Here is a 21083-nt window from a genome sequence, read left to right as displayed (position 1 = left end):
AGTCAATCATCCAGACGGTTGCCCCTGCAACTACTGAAAAGGCTGCTACCCCTCTTCAGGAACCACATGTTTGTCTGGCCTCTCATCAGATACCCCTCCTTTGTGGTTGCACCTACTGTATGGCTATCTGTATCATTGAGGCAAGCAAGTCTCCCAACCAACAGCAAGGTCCATGGTTCATCGTGGATGGGGGAGGGGGGGGGGGGGGGGGGGGGGGACAGCCCACTGATGAAGTGGGATTTCATTGGGTAGTTTACTTTTTACATTGGAAGGGGAACAACACTGAAACAGTCTATGCTGAGTTGGAGGGAGTGTACAGAAACAATGCTCCACCAGAAGTGATTAGCAGGCTTCCAGTTGGATGAGTGATAGGTGTATCACTGTGACCATAAAACTAAGGAACAAGGACTGGAAACATGTAGAGTCACCACTGTCGACAAAGGCGAAGACCCAGGCATCATCGGGGAAAGCGATTAACATTTTTTTATCTGGTGTGGTATAGTACTAAAAGATTATGCTTGTAAGGGACAAACTGTCACAGGAACATGCTACCAAATTATCTTCACAAAATTACAAGAGACTATGAACAAAAAGTATCACGGGTTGGGGTGTTTTGCCTTGACAATGTCCCAGCTCATTCTGCAGAAGATGCAGTCACTCTTGCTATCTCATCTATCTTGCTAAAGTCACACTAAGTGATGAAGTTAAACAATTTTTGTTGCATAAGAAATAGAACTGACTGGTTCAAATGGAAGATGCCACACTGGGGTGGAATTGTCTTTCCAGGAAGCTTCTACCCATGGCTGTCACTATGGAGTGGTTCAGGGCATAAATTTTTCACAGCAGTGGTTGCTCACACCCCTGTCACAATGTCCTTTTATCACCAGCCATGCATCAACCACATGCTTTACTGCCTGTGTTTGGTAATATCTGAAAACTTTGTCGTACTTGTCATTTGAACAATATTAGAAGTGATTAAGCAATTAACATGAACTTGCAACATAAACTTGCTAATGTTAAGTTTATGTCAATAAATCACTCACTCTATTTAACAACAAAAACTTACCTTAATGTTACTATAAGTCTTTCTTCTGCACCAACACTATTATATAACTTAGTTTTTTTTCTTTTGTAAGTTAGTTTTAATTTTTGACAACATTAAGTCAAAATATGCTACAGACACATGGTAATGATCAAAGAATTTTTGCAAATAATCCCTAAATTTCTTGTGTACTAACATAGACTTTCCTTCATTTGAATAATTCACAATGATTGGATAAATCACTTTTTGCAGGATGAACAACTTATTATGCTTTTGCAGCTAGATGTTTGAGATTAGAATGATATCTCACCCTGCAAGATGTATGTCTTAGACTGGTTGCAACACAACAGCAAAAGCCACAAATTTTCTTCACAAGTATGACACTCAATTTTTATTTTGGAGCAACATCATCCAACACAATGTCGTTATTATAATTATTTCAAATCTGGCATCTTTTGGCCATCCACTATGGCTTAAGATTAGCTGTGGGTCTGACAATCTGCTCCCCTCCCTCTCTCCCCTCCCCTACCCCTCTCCCATCCCCCTCTCCCCTCTCCCCTTCCCCATAATCTCTTGACTTCTTCCTCTTCCCTTGAAAAAATAAACCATTCTGTGACAGTGAGGTGAGTTTGTAGGTGAAGCATTTTTTGAACAGTCATAATGCAGACCTCTACAACCAAAGTCTCCATCAAGTCATCTATCATTGGAAAAAATATGTTGTACTGAATGGTGAATATGCAGAGAAGAACTTTCAGAATCTCAGCTTGATTTTTTATGACTACTCCTTGTACGAATCATTCATCAAACTCGCTGTCAACAGTTGTGGAGAAATTCAGTTTAGCTTAGTTACAAAGGCCAGTGGCACTATTATTCCCTGAGAGGTGATGAGGCTTGGTTTTCATAGAAGCGCTGCTGTCCAGAAGGTACTGATCAATTAGAATGAATGTGCAGTGTCATTTATTTAGTGCAGTGATGCAAGTGGTGTGGTGATGATAATGGGGAGTGGGGGGATGCTGTTTGCTCTGCTTTGGATTCAAATTATTGCTTGTGGTCAGTAACAAAATGAATCAAGGTGTTTCTGAAATCATTACAAACAGGTGATCTCTAACTATTTGCAGTTCTGGACTTCAACATTTCCTGTATCAGCATGATAATATCTTGTCTAAAAAGCAAGGAACACTGAATCACATTTCACTGAAAATCATTCATCCAACCTACTCCTGTCAGTGGTGTTTTTAGTAGGTGATACCACTAACCAGCTGTCAATATGTAGAATGACTAAAGCTGTGGCCAAGAAAATGGTTTACCATCCAGTGACAGATTAAGCTGCTTAACACAACATGGCCAATTCCCCTGGACTTCTTCACAGCCTGTTTTATAGAGATCTCCTGCTACCTCCCCTTCCCTTACTAAGGACAGGTTCTCTAAAATGTGTTGCTGGGATCCCTCTTGTGCTTGCTGTTGTACCCCCCACTTACCTGTCCATGTTATCACTTCATTTCAAATCCTCCTTCACTTCTCCTTTCCTTATCAGCTTCTTGCTTCTCTAAAATGCACTCTAGTCACAAGAGTGTACTGAAAAGTAATACTTCTGAGTTTTTTGTGTGGAAATGCTTATAGATTTTTAAATAAAACAAATGTTAATACATTCTACATTTTTATTCTTCATGTCTACATATTTATTTCTCAGCATAGTTATCCTGGGGCGACCACATTTCTCTCGATGAGAGACCACGTTGCTGATATTGTCACTGTAGAGTGTTTGACTTTGTTGATGGAGTCACCATCTCATTTCTGTTTGCACCACTACATGACTATCAAAGTGAAGCCCTCAAAGGTGTTCTTTAAGTTTAGGAAACAGAGAAAATCAGATGGGGGACAAATCAGAACTGTACGGAGGATGAATGACGACAGTGAACCCAAGGCATCATATTGTTCAGATATCCACCGCTCATGTGTGAACTGGCATTGTTATGCTGGAGATGAGTGTGCTCCATGTGTGGATGAACTCCGGGAATTTGAAACTCAATTGCAGCACGCTTTTCTCATGCACTGGCATAGTTAGATTACACACTGCCGTGTTACATGCTACAATTCAGAGCCCTGTAGTGGCAGAGGGTTGCAAATATGTAGACATGAAGAGTAAAGGTGTAGAATGTTAATAAAAATGTTTTATTTATAAAGGTTTAAGAGTTTTCGCATAAAAAAATTCAGAGACTCTACTTATCAGCACGCACTCATACATTATTTTATTTTTGTTTCAGGGCTAGGAACCCTGCACCTCCCTGCAAAAGATCTCATTCTATTGCTCCTATTGTAAAAACACAATTGTATTACAGTTAAAAGAATATATTTGTAGATTCTGCTCAGAACACCTGTTCTTGAAATTTTATAACAGATTTTCAGGAGATGCTGAATTCCTTTCTTTGGTCCTTTCAGCACAACGTATCATAGTTGTTTTGCACATCTAAATACTAATTTGAGCATCCTTTTTTTAATAAAGTGATGTGATCCTTGAAAGGATTAAATAAGTTGCAGGCACTGGGTAACAGAGAAAAAAAATGAAACATCAGTGAGTGCGGTTTAGCCAAATTATTCATGGAGAAAAAAGGAAATAGGTAAAAGGTGGACAGAAGGTTGAATAAATAGGTAGATACAGGCAGAAAATAAGAAAACAAATAACTGCATTTAAAAAGAAATAGTTGGATGAGGCTAGGGTTTTGCAGGTGAAGAAGTATGTATGTTGTACAGATACTAACGTACTACAGATTAAACTGTGCTTATTTACCTAGGTTCAGCTGTTAAACGAATCCCTGTTTCATTACAATACATGGATGCCATTTCAGAGACTGCTGTTCTGAATTCAATGCTCCTGTTGTAAAACTGTAACAATAAATTTGTTAAGAAATGTTACAATTTCACTTGACAGTTAGAAGATTATAGTGACTGTGGTTTGGATTAACTTTTACCTCCTCAATTACACTCATGCCACCAGCCAATGAAATGTAAACAACAGCTGACTCATCAACATTAGCTGGTGGGGTTGGCAAAGCTGGCTGTGTAGTTACATCTGAAGGAGTAGTTGCATTGCCTGAAAAAAATCATTAGATGGGATTGCATCAATATACAGTGGGAGAAACAAAGTGACACAAAGTTGTTATACTCAGAAAATACAAACAAGTCGCCCACATCTCTGTTAGAGGTTATCAAATTGTAACAAATGGTGCTACTTAACCTGAAGCATATTTGCTTTTTAGTTTATGGGAGAAGAGGGGAGTTTTTTTTTTTTTTTTTTTTTTTACAAGAAGTAAGCTATTTGACAGTACTGGTTGTGACTTTTTGCCATCATTCTGTTCATATCTGTGGCATTATAATACACCAGCATGTATTACATCCACTGAAATCAATTGTACACAATTACACTGGTAGCATGTCATCCACAAGTCAGAGGAAGGCCAAAAAGAACTGTGTCCATTAATGCCTGTTTGAGAGAGCAACTATAGGTTATTACATTGTCCTCAACATTTGTTAAACAGTATGGTACTACATCTGACATACATGAGCCACTTCTGTGATAGACTCTGTCAGATGTCTAGAAGGAATAGTCATAGTAAGTATTTTGTCACCCTGTTTTCTCGTAAGGAGCATTAACGACTGTCTTGTATAATGATTATCAAAAGAGATTTGGCTTTGAACAATATAGTATTAAATTAGAGTTGTTAATGATAATATTTACTGTTTCATTGTCTGTAAGAAACAGTGTAATATTGTGGTATGAATTTTTCAGGCAGTTATGTTGAATGTAGAAATTTATTTTGCCTCAATCTGTCTGCATAATACTGGATACTGTTAGTTGGAGGATTCTGATATTTCTTTTTACTTGTACTTAATGTTATTATTTTTTAGTGTTTGCATAAAATTGTTAAATTTTAACAATTTTATGCAAAATGCAAATGTTATTATACTCAACATACATCTTATGCCAGCCAGTTGCCAAAAAACAACAAAACAAACAATTGTTGCTCATGAAAAACATATGCTGTTTTGCCTAGCTACTTTCATATTACAGTTTCCAATAAAAATTGTACACAGTCTCTTCACTTCCTCAAATTTTATTATTTGTGTGTCAGGAAATAGTGACAGAAAACTCTAGTGATATCAACATTTTATCTTCTGGCTGTAATCCACAGAACAGATTATGTACTCATAGTTTTGTGTAGACAGGACAGATATTTATATTAATATTTGTAATCCACTTACCATAACGGGCGTAATGTACTTCAAAACCTTGATGATTAATGCTATTAGCTTTTGAAAATGTTTTAAACATTATGAAAGCCATTCCTCTGTCTAGAATACGGAAGTGTCTTTTAGTTTTTAGATACCAGGTAAACACAGGATTAGAAGTTTCAGCAATTTCATCTTCACCTGTTATTACACAAAAAGTAAAGATTTTTGTAAATAATACTTCCTTTAATATATCATGAAACATTATAATCTATTTTCTGCATAGTTAGGTAATTGTTACCAAATAAAAAGACTTATTTATATTGAAATATTGTTTTGTTATGATCTCTTTATTTCATAAACGTGAGAAACTTTTATTTTTTATGTGAACAATCTTGATTTGGAAGATGTGTTTTTCCTACAAGTCACTTACTGGGACTGATTATTAAGTAGTCTCCAGTACTTCCATCCAAGTCAAGAGCTGTTACTGTAATATCAATGCTATACCCTTCGCCGACATCTATATCCCAAGTAATACATGTGTCATCTTTTGGGTATGGATCTGGAGATTTGATTATTCCCTCAGTGTCTGCTATGTAGTTTGGTATGCAGCTACTTAGCAGTCTCTGTTCCCTGTTTTTTACTTCATTTCCAGAACTTGCCATAAATGTTCCAGAGCTTGTTGTTGGATTTGGTATTTGTGTAGTTCTTCCATGTGTTGTTGTTGTTGTTCTCTTTGTTGTTGTCTGCTGTCTACTTGATCCACCATATCTGACATTAAAGTTGCGCTGCTTGTTTATTGGTGGAACATCAAGAATGGTTTCTTTTGCTGCATTTGTCACAAATTTAACTCCTGCAACAAGAGAAAATAGATAGCACTATACAAGAAAATCAGGCTAAATTAAATTATATATTGTACAACACGTTGTATAACTAGGTGAATATAAAAAATAAATGAAATAACTGGTGAGAGTTCTCATTTGGTAACTTGATATTCTTCACTTGAACTCAAATCACCAACATTTCCTTAGTGTAATCCTTGTTTAGCGTTTATTGTACCCCTTCTTATCATTCAACTCCCTACTGCTAGTCTTCTAAATTCCTCAGAAATGTTTTTCACCAGTGTCATGACCTACATAATGCGCCTTTTCTTTTCTTTTTCATAAACCTCAAACTCAACGATCACTACATACAGGCAAATGCAGCTTTTGTACACTGCTAAGTCCGTAAACAAACTTCAAAGTTTCATTTCAAGCTTGGACCATCTAATATCCCACCACTTCAGCAATACAGAGTCAGACAGAGTGGTGGCAATATTATTTGCATGGCAGATAGTTCTGCCTACAGTTGCTGAATTCCCAGGATCACAACAAACACTTCACATGGAGGTGGCCATTAGCCATCTATAAAAAATAAATACCCTATCTGGCAGATGCACTGGCAATTAGTATCTCATCTTGGAAGCCTTTGTTATGCTGTTTAATGAACACAATTGATACTTCACTTTTTTCGACCTTGTGATGTAATCAAGTTCAACATGTTATCTGTACCTAATGATGCCACTGGGTAATCCAGGGCACCCATATAGTGCACTCAGGTGTTTTTCTTTCAAGAAAATTACACAGGTATTTAACAGGGTCAGAACTGGACCTTTTTAATGGTTACTCACAAGTTGCCATTCGTTCTCCAAAATATTAAAAATATTCCATGCCGCCTGGCCGTGCTGCTCCCACCCCGCCCCCCCCCTCCACCCCCAACTAAAAAAATGTTGTATTGGATCAGGTCATGATTCCCCCCACCCCACTCTACAAAATATTGTATGGAATATTTAAAAAGAAAGATGATGAGACTTACCAAACAAAAGCGCTGGCAGGTCGATAGACACACAAACAAACACAAACATACACACAAAATTCTAGCTTTCGCAACCAACGGTTGCCTCGTCAGGAAAGAGGGAAGGAGAAGGAAAAACAAAAGGATATGGGTTTTAAGGGAGAGGGTAAGGAGTCATTCCAATCCCGGGAGCGGAAAGACTTACCTTAGGGGGGAAAAAGGACAGGTATACACTCGCACACACACACATATCCATCTGCATATACACATACACAAGCAGACATTTGTAAAGCCTTTACAAATGTCTGCTTGTGTATGTGTATATGCAGATGGATATGTGTGTGTGTGCGAGTGTATACCTGTCCTTTTTCCCCCCTAAGGTAAGTCTTTCCGCTCCCGGGATTGGAATGACTCCTTACCCTCTCCCTTAAAACCCATATCCTTTTGTTTTTCCTTCTCCTTCCCTCTTTCCTGACGAGGCAACCGTTGGTTGTGAAAGCTAGAATTTTGTGTGTATGTTTGTGTTTGTTTGTGTGTCTATCGACCTGCCAGCACTTTTGTTTGGTAAGTCTCATCATCTTTCTTTTTAAATATATTATTCCCACGTGGAATGTTTCCTTCTATTATATTCAAATATTGTATGGATGTTGATAACTACAGCTGAAAAATAGCAATATGTGTAAAATAATTTTCAAGTATGAGTGATGTAAATCTGAACTTTTGCAGTCACTTGTTGCAAATTAACTAATTTCGATAACTATTAGTTTGAAAATTAAATTAACCGCAACTTATGCTTTAAGTTGTAATAATATTTTCTTTTACTTTTGTCTTGAGTCTGGCCTCAGCAGCCATAGGAAATGGTCACATGTGTGCGAGTCGTGTTTACTTGAACATATGTGTGTGTTGTCTAATTAGAGGGCCTTTTGGCTGAAAGCTTACTTGTTTTGCAATGTTTTTGTTGTGCCTGTCTGCGACTCAGCATCTCCACTATATGGTGGCTAGCAATCTATCCTTTTCATAACATTGTCATTATTCCATCCTGGATTTTCCATTGTTTGATTTCTTTAACTTTTGTTCTTCTTACATAGAATTTATAGAAAACTAAGTAGAAGTAATTTATGTACTAATAATATGAATGTTTTTACTCTCTGTTTTGCTTATAATGATTAATCTGCAAAAAAACTGTATTGTAACAATTACTGTAGAAGAAAGCAATGTTTGGACAATGTGTTCACACCATGATTGGCATAAGGTACTTCACCATCGTAGTTGGTAGTAGGCAGTTGGGTGTTTATTTTTTTTTCTGTAAAGACATTGTATTATACTTGTTGTGGAGATGAAATATATTGTCATTTGGAAGATTAATTTGATGGTAATATACAGAACAGAGAACTCAAAAAAAAATTGTGTTAAGATGATTTAATGACTGATGTTAGCTGCATGATCCATGTTGATTTATAAAGATAAATACAGCTTCTTCATAATTCAGAACTGTGGAGATGAGTCTTCATCCATAAAGAAGACAATGAAGCCATTATATAATGAGATAAGTATTAGATTAAGAAATTATTAAAATGAACATATCCTCTTTATGATGCGCATTGAGATGACACCAATCTGAATAGTGAAGATAGTTAATGGAAGTTTGAACTTTGATTATTTGTTACATCACTGTAAGATGAGTGTTGTAACCTGGACTTTGATTTGGAATTCTGTTTGATCTTATATTGTTATTTAAGATGATTCTGGCTTTGTTTGTCAGTCTTGATTTGAGCACTCATTATTCTGAATCACGATGTTTGAGATTAATGTGTTTCTAGCCATCAACCCAGCACTGTGTTTGATGTCCACTATGTAGTTTCTGGCAGTGAACTATCTTGTTTGTATCAGGCCATGACATACAAGTGGCAATGAGGAACTCAAACACTTGCAGTTATTATTGCATGAACACAAAATAATCAAGTTCTCCAAAAGTGAAAGTTTGTATACAGCTAATATTTCCTACAGAACACTAGAAATTGTAATTTGGTGCCCTATATTAATGTATTTGCTTAGCACCCACTGCTTTGGTCACGTAGACAGTATAGCCTGCATAGTTTTTTTTTTGTTTTGTTTTGTATTTAAATTGAAGTTTTATGTTGTTGACAAATTGCAACACCTACTAAAATTTTCACACTAATTAAGGCCATATAATCATGATCTTTTCTGATTCTACTTCTGACCAAAAACAGGTTCTGGTTGTCGGAGCCCAAAGTTTTTGTTAATCATGCCTTTTGCATTCATGTGGAGACATTTCTACAGCAACTTTCATCCCTTAACAAATATTGCTTTATATCTAACCAAGACATGAAATATCAATGTTCAAAAATTTAAATTTATTGTTGTTGTGACTCGCTGATCTTTTAAAGTGCTGCTGCGGAGTTACGCGCGTCCTCTACATATGGCGCTGTCTGCCAGCCATGCAGCAGCAGCGCCACCTAAGCGGCCAGCCAGCCAGCAACTGCTAGACTCGGACTCAGTTGTGATTTGACTGTTAAAGTGTACACACGTCTTACTCTGTTTACTTGATCTGTGACTTTCATGTATTGTGTCTTCCTTGAAATATATTTGTTCAACTTGAAGTTATAACAATTGGTGACGAGGTAGTGATTTTTCTTTTCCATCGCTGACCCACGTTTCCATGGCTACTTTAGAGCAAATATTGCAAGGTCTCATAGAACAGCAAATGCTTCTCACAAATGCAATTCATGATTTCGTTGCGGCATCAAATGCGGGGCATCTCTCGTTGTTGTCTCTACCTCCTTTTCCTCCTTACGACGAGACGGCGGAAGACTGGTCTGATTATGAAAAAGTCTTAAGACAGCACTTCTTGGCATTTCATGTCGTGGATGAACAAACATGTAAGTCTCTGTTCCTTTCATGGATTTCACCTCAAATGTATTGGTTGTTGTCACAATTGGCTCCTTTGAAAGATCCTCTTTGTCCTTTGCTGAAATGTGCTCACTTCTGTCCGTCTATTTTCAAAAGCAAACACATGTGGTAGCCTCTCGTGTTGCCTTTTATCGTTGTCAAAAACAATCATATCAGTCCTATCGCGCTTGGGCTGCTGAACTTCACAGCCTCAGTAGAAAGTGTCAATTTGTTACTGAAGTTCACAAAGAATCCTACACCGATTCCATGGTACAGGATGCTATTTTCCGATCGGCGCCTGACAAAGGCAAAAAACTTAAACTCATCTGAAATGTCATAGTGCTTAAATGTACTAAAGTTTTGGGCATTCTCGTCATATTTTTCAATCGATCCCATTTTTCTATATTCGAATCTTGCTGCATCGGATTGTGTATATTCAGTACGCCATTTGCACATACGTCCGAAAACCGGTCTAGTTAAAATGTTCCGTCGGCGTATCCATCGCCTCGGACGGGCACGGCGATACCGGCTCATCATCCTCATCCGACGATATGCATACAATTTCCTCTTCGGCCTCAACGTCCGACGGGTCCGACGCCATCTCCTCCTTCACAATCAAACAATGAATTATATGGCAATCGGCATGCACTACATGAAGTCTCGATGTTAATGCTTCATCACCAACATTAAACTCATTAGACACAAATATGACAAGTCCTCTATGTTTTATTGTCAATCCAGGCTTGTTTTTAACGTTAACTGTAACTGGCCGCCCTTCAACAATTCGTTTCAATATAGAAGCATACGGACGCCAACGCAACCAATCAAACTCCTCGAATAATATTACATGATGAATACGGGCATCATAACCCACAAATCCGAATTCGGAACAGAAGGGCATATACATATGCTGCCAAATAGTATAAGATGTGCGCATCGTTACTTTGACTTTAGGCAGGGTAGATACAGACCTCTGTGGTACACATATTAGAACCTCAGTAGTATTGCACATAGTCCTTCTCAGACACACAGCCGTAGGCCATCCTAGAAAATGGCCTCACGGGTAGTGAGGTCTCCCTGCCAGGATAAAAAAAAATATAGACTTGTACACAAGTTGTCTACAGAAAAGAAGAAGTGGCATTGCACATGTAGCTATGAATTATGTCTTCATTACCGTGCCCAGTGGTTGTCTAGGTTATTTTATGTTTTGGACATTTCAGGATGGCTTACCACCTGCGTCCCGCTGTGGGATACAGAAAATACAACCTCTGTGCGATGATGACGAAGCGTGTGGCGTGTCCCTGCCGGCCGACGTGGCCGCAGTACACTCCCAAGCGCAGCCTTGGTCTAACCGTAAACAAACCTCTAAGAAACTGCAGCAAAGCCCACGGCAACTTCCTTCATGTCCATGGTGTTTTATGAAACATTCATGAGAAGATTGTCCACAACGTTGGGCCGTGTGTCACAAATGCAAAAAAAAGGGTCATGTGTCATCCTTTTGCAAATCCGACCGCTTACATGATGTTCATGAACATGACGCTGATTCTGATTCTGTGTTGTCTGTCAGTTGTACTTCTTCCTTTTCAGGGAAGTTATTCCTCACTGTCCAAATACTTGGTCGAGATGTTCACATGCAGGTGGATACTGGTTATGCTGCCACTATCATCAATTCTCAGACGTATCTTCAATTGGGTTCTTCAGTCCTGTCACCTGTCACTAGGCAATTACGGTCTTACAATAAACAGAAGATTTCTCTCTTAGGATGCTGAGGTATCTTACAAATCTGTCGTTCGCACTGTTCCCATATTTGTGGTCAACTATAGTAATGTGGAGAATCTTTTTGGTTTCGATGCCTTTTGCGTTTTTGGGTTCTCCGTAGATGACCCTGTCAATATCGTCTCTGATGCTATTCCTTATGCTCAATTGGATTCCTTGTCAATGACATTTTCATCCCTTTTTTCTCCTGGGTAAGGCTGTGCAAATGACTTTGAAGCTCATATCATGCTCAAACCCACTGCTCGGCCTAAGTTTTTTCAGGCTCGGCCCATTCCTGTGGCCCTTCGTGATCACGTCAAACGGGAGCTGTCACTTCCAGTGAGTGGTCCTCTCCTGTCATTGTCATTGCTAAACCAAATGGTGATATTCGTCTCTGTGGCGATTTCAAAGCCACTGTAAATGCTCAATGACTTATCAACACTTACCCTATGCCTTGATCTGAAGAATTGTTCACTAAACTTGCTGGAGGCCAGTATTTTTCTAAACTTGACCTGTCAGAAGCTTATTATCAACTTCCTCTCGATGCTGCTTCCCAGCAGTTTCTGGTCCTTAACACGCCTTTTGGCCTCTATCAATACCAATGATTGCCATTCAGGGTTGCCAGCACCCCAGCTCTCTTTGAGCGATTCTTGAAACAATTATTGCTCACTGTCCCTGGGTGTATAAATTACCAGGACGACATTGTTGTTACTGGCTCCACCACTGACGAACATCTTCAAAATCTCCACACACTTTTTCATGTCTTACAGACTGCCGGTCTTAAGTGTAATCTTCAGAAATCAAAATTTTTTCAGGCATATATCACGTACTTGGGGTTTCAACTCTCTCGGGGTGGTGTTCATCCACTTCAGCAAACTGTCGCTGCGATCGATGCCTTTCCTCATCCTACATCTGTTAAGGAACTGCAGGCCTTCTTGGGGAAAACAGCATACTATCACAAGTTTTTACAGTCTGCTGCTTCGATGGCTCAGCCGTTGCATTGCCTGTTGCATAAAAACGTGCCTTTTCACTGGTCCACATCATGCGATGCGGCTTTCCAGAAATTGAAGACTATGCTGAAATACACCCTGTGCCTGGCTACTTACCGACCTGGCCAACATCTTGTTCTTGCCATGGACACCTCTCAATACGGGGTTGGTGCAGTCCTTGCACACCGTTTTTCTGACGGTTCTGAACAACCCATTGCTTATGCCTCCAAAACGCTCACAGATGCCCAACAAAAGTATTCTCAAACTGAAAAAGAAGCTTTGGCCATTATTTATGCTCTTCATAAGTTTGGTGTTTTTCTCTATGGATCCAAATTTCATCTTGTTACGGATCACAAACCACTTGTTTCCTTGTTTCATCCATCAACGTCACTTCCTGACAAGGCTGGACACTGCCTCCAGCGTTGGGCTCTTTACCTGTCTTGTTTCAATTATGAGATTCATTTCCGGCCGACGGCTCAACATGCGAATGCTGATGCACTGTCTCGCCTTCCCATGGGTCCTGATCTGGCATTTGATAGGGACAAACTTTTGTGTTTCCACCTGGATGTTGCTGAGCAGCAGGTTGTGGATGGGTTCCCCATCACCGGAGACCGGCTGGCAGCTGCTACGGGTTCTGACCCCACCCTCTCCCAGGTTTTACGCTGTATTCAGAAGGGTTGGCCAGATCGTCCATCTGCTAAGACTTCTGATCCATTGCGGAACTACTACGCTTTGTGTTACCGCCTCATGGCTAGGGATGGTGTTATCCTCCTTTCCACCGAAAATGCTTCACCGCATGTTGTGGTACCTGTGTCTTTGCGTGCCTTGGTCTTGCGCCTCCTTCACCAAGGGCACTGGGGTGTCGCTCACACAAAATCTATGGTGCGCCATCATGTGTACTGGCCCGGCATCGACTCTGAAATCGCACACATGGTTGCTGCCTGCAGCCCTTGTGCGTCACAGGCCGCCGCCCCGAAGTCATCTTTGTCACCGTGGCCTTCGCCTGAGAAGCCCTGGGAGCATATTCATGCTGACTTCGTGGGACCTTTTTTATGTACTTATTGGCTTCTCGTTATTGACGCCTACTCTAAATTTCCTTTCATTGTCTGTTGCACATCGCCTACCACCGTGGCAACCACCAATGCTTTAGCTCACATTTTCTCTTTGGAAGGCCTTCCCTCTTCTCTTGTTACTTATAATGGTCCACAGTTTGCCTCTCCGATTTTGCAGATTTTTGTGCCTGTCACAGCGTCATGCATGTCATGGCCCCTCCGTTCCTTCCACAGTCAAATGGTGAGGCTGAACGACTGGTTCGCACATTTAAGGCTCAGATGAGAAAACTCCTGACTTCTTCTGCTGCTGATGATGCGCTTCTCCAATTTCTGGCTTCTTACCATGGGCGACCACAGCCCAGGTGAGCTCTTACATGGCCGACAGCCCTGCACGCTACTTCGTCTTGTGCGGCCTTCCACCTCACAGCTGCGGGTGTCTTCGCTTGGCCGGTTCACCGCCGGCGACCTTGTATGGGTATGGGGATATGGCAGGTAGCCAAAATGGAGTCCTGGCCACATCTTATGACACCGTGGCCAATGCCTGTATGAAATCCAGATGGACACGGGTGTTGCAGTGTGTCATTTGGACCAGCTTCGGCCTTTTGTGCTGGCAACGCCTGTTCCAGATGCCGCTACACCACCTTCGCTCTACCTGACGCTCGGGATACTAGAATCTCTCATTACTCACAATGCAGTCCTCTCACCATCATATCGGTGCCAGCACAAGAACTGACACCACCAGGAGATGTGTCCATATAGGAACCAGATGACCATCATCTGTCGGAGCAATTCTACTCGCCTCCTTCTCCTACAGATGCGGACACATCGCCCATGTCTCCTGTAATAACAACCGGACTTGCCGCAACGGGCAGATTGGTGCACGGGGCCCCAGCAGATTCAACCCCCACGTCTCCTGCCATCTCGACCCATTGTCATCGGGGACACTTCCGTCCGTACAGGAAGCCTACTCCTCGAAACTTTACGGCCAGTCAAACAACACCTATGGATGTTAGCAATCTACAGACCACCTCCATCAAGACCTGTGCAAAAACTTCAAAGGGGGGAAAAGTGTTGCGCACCGATCTTTCAAAGTGCCACCACGCAGTTACGCATGTCCTCTACATGCGGCGCTGTCTGCCAGCCATGCAGCAGCAGTGCCACCTAAGCGGCCAGCCAGCCAGCCAGCGGCTGCTAGACTTGGACTCAGTTATGATTTGACTGTTAAAGTGTACACACATCTTACACTGTTTACTTGATCTGTGACTTTCATGTATTGCATCTTCCTTGAAATATATTTGTTCAATTTGAAGTTATAACAATTGTTTTTTAATGTAACAACATATTTTCTTAAAATTTTCAACCTCTATTGCACTCCCTTAGATGTTGAATTTCCAGAACACTGAACCACGTATTTTCTGACTGAGAAGCCATAGACATAGCCTTAAAAATCCTTTAGTAGTTCTTTAGTCATCATTTATTTGAAAGATAACTTTCACCCATTATTTTTTCCCCCTCAGTGGTTCAATTATGAAAAATGTTTTTTATTTTCTGACTGAGAAACCAAACACCAGTTTTCATAGTTCTAGCTTCAAATTCACTTAATAGCAACATACTTTCAAAACGCCTTTCATCCCTTATTTCACCACCGTACAAATGGAATATTGGACAATCCATTCTTAAACAATGCCTACAGTATAAGATTCACACCCTCAGCAAACTTCAAGTTTCTATCCTTATCTGTTTGGACTGGACGATTATGAGTCAGTGAATCGATCTATTTCACCCCTTTATGGACTGAATTTCCAAAAACACTTCTTTGTTTCTGACTGAAAAGCCAAATTTAAATTTTCATTGATTTACCTTTAAAAATGCTTTCATAATAAAATATTTTCATAATAAATCTCATCTCCTATCCAACCTGCTTAGGGGCTCAGTTTCCAGAAACACAGAAACCCATATTTTTTTAATTCCTTAATAGTGATATATTTTTTTAAAAAAAAGCTTTCAACTACTATTTCACTCCCATAAGGTTAAATTTCCAAAAATGCTGAAACACATGTTTCTTTATTTCTGACCGAGAAACCAAGCACTAATTTCTGTTGGTGTAGCTTCAAAACTGCCCTAACAGAAAAAACACCTTTTGTCTCCTATTTCACTCTCTTAGGGTCAGAATTTTGAAAAATCCCTTCTTAAGTGACACGTACAGTACAAGATCCACACTTCTCCAAATTTCAAGTTTCTGTCCTTAGTGGTTTGGGCTGGACAATGAGTCAGTCAGTCAGTCAGTCAGTCAGTCAGGACATTGGCTTTTATACACGGAGATTTAAGTTCTAAGTTGCTTGCGCCAAATATTGGAAATTTTCAAATAAGTTAAAATATGCTTTTATCTGTAGGAAATGTGATTCTATAGATGTCAATAGCTATGAACAAGTCTCTCTCCTTACATCAGTACCAAAAATTTAGAGAAATTTTTATTCTTAAGAATTAAAATCCACAGCTAAACGAGACAAAAATAAAATAAAGCTATACAAAAGCACATGATTGGCCAGAAGCAGATTGTTGCAATAGATGGTAGACTTACCAACAAAGAGGAAATTTTAATTTTTTCACCAGGAACTTTTATAGTCACCTGGATGCAAAACAAAAGCTAATTACAACATTTTCTGACTTCTCCAATGCACCCACTGCTCTGGATATACTTTCTTCAGATGTCAGATATGCTACTAATACCTGAAAAATGGGTACTGCTCCTGGTTATGATGAATTGCCTGTTGATATTCTGAAGTTTGCTAGTGAGGAAACTTACAAGTATTTGTCAAAAATCTTTACTTCGTCTATTGACTATCCATCAGTCCCCTCGACCCCTTATTGAACAAAGCAGTGATAATACTGCATCACTAGAAAGGAAGCATTCACAACATCTAATAAGGCTAATCTACATTTTGTACAAAGACTGACTTGACACAACTCAACCCACTGAGCAGGCTGTATTCTGCAGCAACTTCAGTATACATACCGTATTTCTGTTCTCCAGGAAGTGATAAACAGAGTAAATGAATACTGGATGCCTCTACGCATAGCTTTTGTAGATTTTGAAAAGATGTTTGATTCAGTTAGACATCTTGCTATCATATGAGCCTCAGCCGAGCAAGGGGTGGAGGTGGCATATATTAAAATCCTGTACCATACATTCGAAACTTCTATGGTTTTTGTTCATGCCAGGAAACCAACTAAAGCATTTCCAATTTACAGAGAAGTGAAATAAGGTGATCCCACCTGTTGAGGAGGATTCTTCAAACCCATGTCAAGCCATCCTGGTTTAGGTTTTCCGAGATTTCCCTAAATTGCTTAAGGCAAATGCTGGTTCCTTTGAAAGGGCATGGCCGCTTTCCTTTCCACCCTTCTCTAATCTGAGCTTGTGCTCTGTCTCTAATGACCTCTTTGTCAATGGGACGGTAAAGACTAATCTCCTTCTCTCCCAAACTGTTCTCTGCCATCCTGGAAATGGCAATGTCAGAGCTGAACTGGAAAGGAAAAGGAATTAGAATCAGTGGGAAGAGACTTAACAAACTGACATTTTCAGGTGATGTTGTAGTGTTGGCAAATGATTTTAAAGAACTACAGATGTTGGTGTCAGCTCTCGCCTCAGAAAGTCAGGTAGTGGGACTGAACATAAACCTTTCCAAGACAAAGATGATGTCTAATAAACTTAAAACTCAAAAACACACTACTAGACATCATCAGAAAATACACCTACCTCTTGGACATCTTTTAAATATGACAGAAGACATAAGATCAGAAATCTTTCAATCCATTATGCTAGGCTGGCAAGCATTTGGAAGACACTAACACAAATTTATTGATATCATTTGATGGTTGCTCAGACTGAACTGTTATATTTTAACACAATATGGAATCTTGAACTATGAAGTCATCATAGACTAGATCACAAGCTATGAAAGAAACTATCTAGAGAATCCAGGTTCATTGCAAAAGATCCAATACCAGCAAAACACAATCCTGCTGAAGAATAATCATTACATAAACCATAGACTGTAAGCATATTCAAACCAATGAAGGCAAGTAGGAATGTTAGCATAACACTCAACACAGAACTGACGAGAGAGAGTTGGTCTGGCCCCTTTATTCTTGTGTTGTGACCAGCAGTGTCGTCTGTGGAACATATTGGTGTTGGCATTCATGAAGAAACTTAAAGTTGCATACTAGCTGCTCTCCTAGTGTAAAGTCAATTATTGCTATATTTTCCATGTTGCTATATTATGACAGGAATACTAAAATCCTCATCCCACCTCTCCTTTAAACAGGGATGGGCATGTTTGGGATGAACTGGCAAAAGATGTGGGGGGGGGGGGGGGGGGGGGAGTAGTCAGTGGGGATGGGTACTGCTTATGGCCATACTAATAGCTCCTGTGTGCTAGGAATTGAGAGTTGTCCATTGGCACTTGATAAATTCCATGACCCCAAAACTGGCTCTGAGAGCAGGTCCATTACCGTAGATTCTTGAGATACTGTAGTATTGGAGACCCTGCATGCAGCTGAAAGAGGGCTGTAGGTGGAATGATATCCTGCAGCACAGATCTGTAAATCTTGCAGAAGCAGGAATAGCAGCAATGGAGAGGTACCCTCTGGTTGCCACGACCTCAACTGCTCTAGTGGCAGGTGAGTCTTTCACCAGTCCATGATGGTGACTAGTACTCAACTGGGCTCATGACAAAACAGATACATCCTGACCTTTCCCTCTGCATTGAAAGGTGTTTGCTTGTTTTTTTTCTGCTGAAGGCAGTGGGTGAACACAGTCTAGAAGTGATGAGCATCAGCTTCCATATAGAATCTGTCTTGCAGAACCCATGGAGTAGAGATGGCCTAAATATAGAAAGGAATCTTGTCAAAGCTTCAACCAAAGATGTGATCTACAGGGTGTTCTCTATTTGAGATTAGAAGGTCCACACTAACTGCTTGAAGCTGGGTGAAACAGACTGAACAGACTAGTAGTGAAATTTTAGATGCCTTTACGACCAAAGGGTTTCAACTGAGCAGATTATTTTAGCTGCTAACACCTGGGTATCTCTTGACAGCAAATTTAGTGCATTCACAGTAGTTTATGTCATGCTGGACACTGTGCTGGTGATGTATTGAAGGTTAGATCAAATGTCTGCTGATAAGAGCCTCATTAAGCCCAAGAACGACCATGTGTAGTCATGTGTGTTCTCTTAAAAGGGCTTTGGCATTACGGCATTCTGTCCAAAAATGTATATCTGTAAATCAAAATCTTCAATATTTTGTATTTGTGGGGATCCAAAGCCTCCAGATACTTAATAAACGTAAACATGGTTCACGGGCCATGTTTATGTTTATTAAATCAAAATTTACTGTTGGGTAGAATTTAATACCATGTTTCTTTAACCAATGCACTGTAACATGCTTGAACTCTCCTTAGCATGTTACGCACAAGATGTGTAAGATGTTCCTGTTTAAGCCAGACCCACTCTTTGATGGTAGCCATTTTGTGGTCATCCTGTATGTTAGGAGGGTCTCTGTACTGATAGACTATAAGTTTCAATTGATCTGAGGTATGCTCAGTTAGGTTAATGTCAGCATGTTATACAGGCCATATGATTCAGCTGATTACTGCTTCATGGAGGAAAGTGTTCATGAGAGGGTTCAGCATACTTGTGCATTATCATTTTGAGAGGTGGACTCTTAGTACCCCAGCCGGATTTACAAACGGGAGATTCATAATGGTTAACATCACCAATATCCTGTAAGGACATCTGTAGAGGGAAAGCCACTAGTATAATATACTAGGCACATGAAATTCCACAGCAAGCCAATATAAGGCTGCCCAGTGGATGGCTTGTTCTCAGTTTTTTCTTTATTAGCTTCTGTTACTCATCTTTGCCTCTACAAATTGAACAACCAGTCTTGCTGTTTACCTGGACTGGATTTGACTTGTGTTTAGATAGTGTCTGCCATGCTTTCAGATTACTACATGACTAAGACTGGTGAGCCTGTAATCTGCACTCTACAAACTGCTATAACATTCCTGTATAGTGCTTCTATTTGATGAGTATGTGGTTTCCAACACTGTAAGACTTATTTGGAATTGTGTTGTAAGTGCAATGAACATGCTTGATCTTTTATTAATTTCAATCAGAAACTCTAATTGTTTCATTTTGTGGACTAAGAGACAATTTTATCTGTTGTTACAGAAAGCTAACTTTGTGTTCATAAACATTAGTTGACTCTAAAGTGAAGGTCATAAGAGAACTCTTGGTGAAATGTTGACTGTAGGGTTGAACAACAGGTTGTACAACCTTGTTGTAAAACTGCACAGTTGTGCAATTGCCTTTGATCATGATGAAGGACTTCTGATAAGCTGTACACAATACTGGCCCAAACCATGGTTGAACATCTTCCCATTGTACCTGTGAGTCTGCGTGCATCTGAAGCACATTGGTACATGGTCACACCCACTTTCTTCTAAGGACAATCATCAGGTGTCAAACAAATCTGTGCCAAGAAAACCCTACACAACCCTACATTCAACCAGTATAATGAGGCACAAATCACTGAAGATTCACCTTTCAGAGGTAACCTGTGGTTAATAGCACCAGGAAATGACAGCTATCTACAAATAATGGCATGTAGGTAAACCAAGGAAAATCTAACTGAACTGTGTGTTGTCTTTTTGGAGACAAATCGAGTGATGCGATGATCCAGAAAATATGCAACCATCTCAACATGATCAATTTGACCTCTAAGCAATCCCTACAGAGAATAGTGCAAACCCCCAGCACCACTGTATGTGTGTAGAAAGTGGGCAATGGATCACGTGGAATGGAAGCTGGTCATCCACACACACACACACACACACACACACACACACACACACACACACACACACACACACACACACACACAGAGAGAGAGAGAGAGAGAGACTATTCTTTAAACAAACATTTATTTAACTTTACTCAGATCACTATCACTTGTCTATATACTGGTGAAGTCAAGAATTAGGTATGCACAGTTTACATCCCTTAGTCCAAAATTCAGGTAAACTGTCGATGAAGAGACTAACGAGGTGTTCTTTTCTTTGTTTTTGAATATCTGAGGAATTTTAAATTCATGCCAGATGCCTACTGACAACCTGTTGCATACTTTTGGACCAGAGTATAAAATTCCATTCTGAACCCTAGACAGTGATGCATAGCCGATACGAAGATTATTTTTGCTAACACTATTGTGTCACGA

General features: G+C 39.9%; 1 protein-coding gene across 1 annotated transcript in view; it reads right to left on the bottom strand.

Annotated features, from left to right (window-relative positions):
• The window catches only part of LOC126191216 (uncharacterized), a 169440-nt gene that overhangs the window by 63792 nt on the left and 84565 nt on the right, over positions 1-21083 (bottom strand). Inside the window, exons 3-6 of the mRNA XM_049932018.1 lie at positions 5703-6122; positions 5303-5470; positions 4012-4133; positions 3831-3925 (exon numbers count right to left, since the gene is read on the bottom strand). Of these exons, the coding sequence (XP_049787975.1) occupies positions 3831-3925; positions 4012-4133; positions 5303-5470; positions 5703-6122 (805 nt within the window). The remainder of the gene's footprint in view (positions 1-3830; positions 3926-4011; positions 4134-5302; positions 5471-5702; positions 6123-21083) is intronic.

This window comes from Schistocerca cancellata, chromosome 6 (assembly GCF_023864275.1).
Source record: "Schistocerca cancellata isolate TAMUIC-IGC-003103 chromosome 6, iqSchCanc2.1, whole genome shotgun sequence".
Lineage (NCBI taxonomy): Eukaryota > Metazoa > Arthropoda > Insecta > Orthoptera > Acrididae > Schistocerca > Schistocerca cancellata.
Note: the sequence above shows the minus strand (reverse complement) of the source record. Positions and strands in the feature narration are given on the sequence as shown.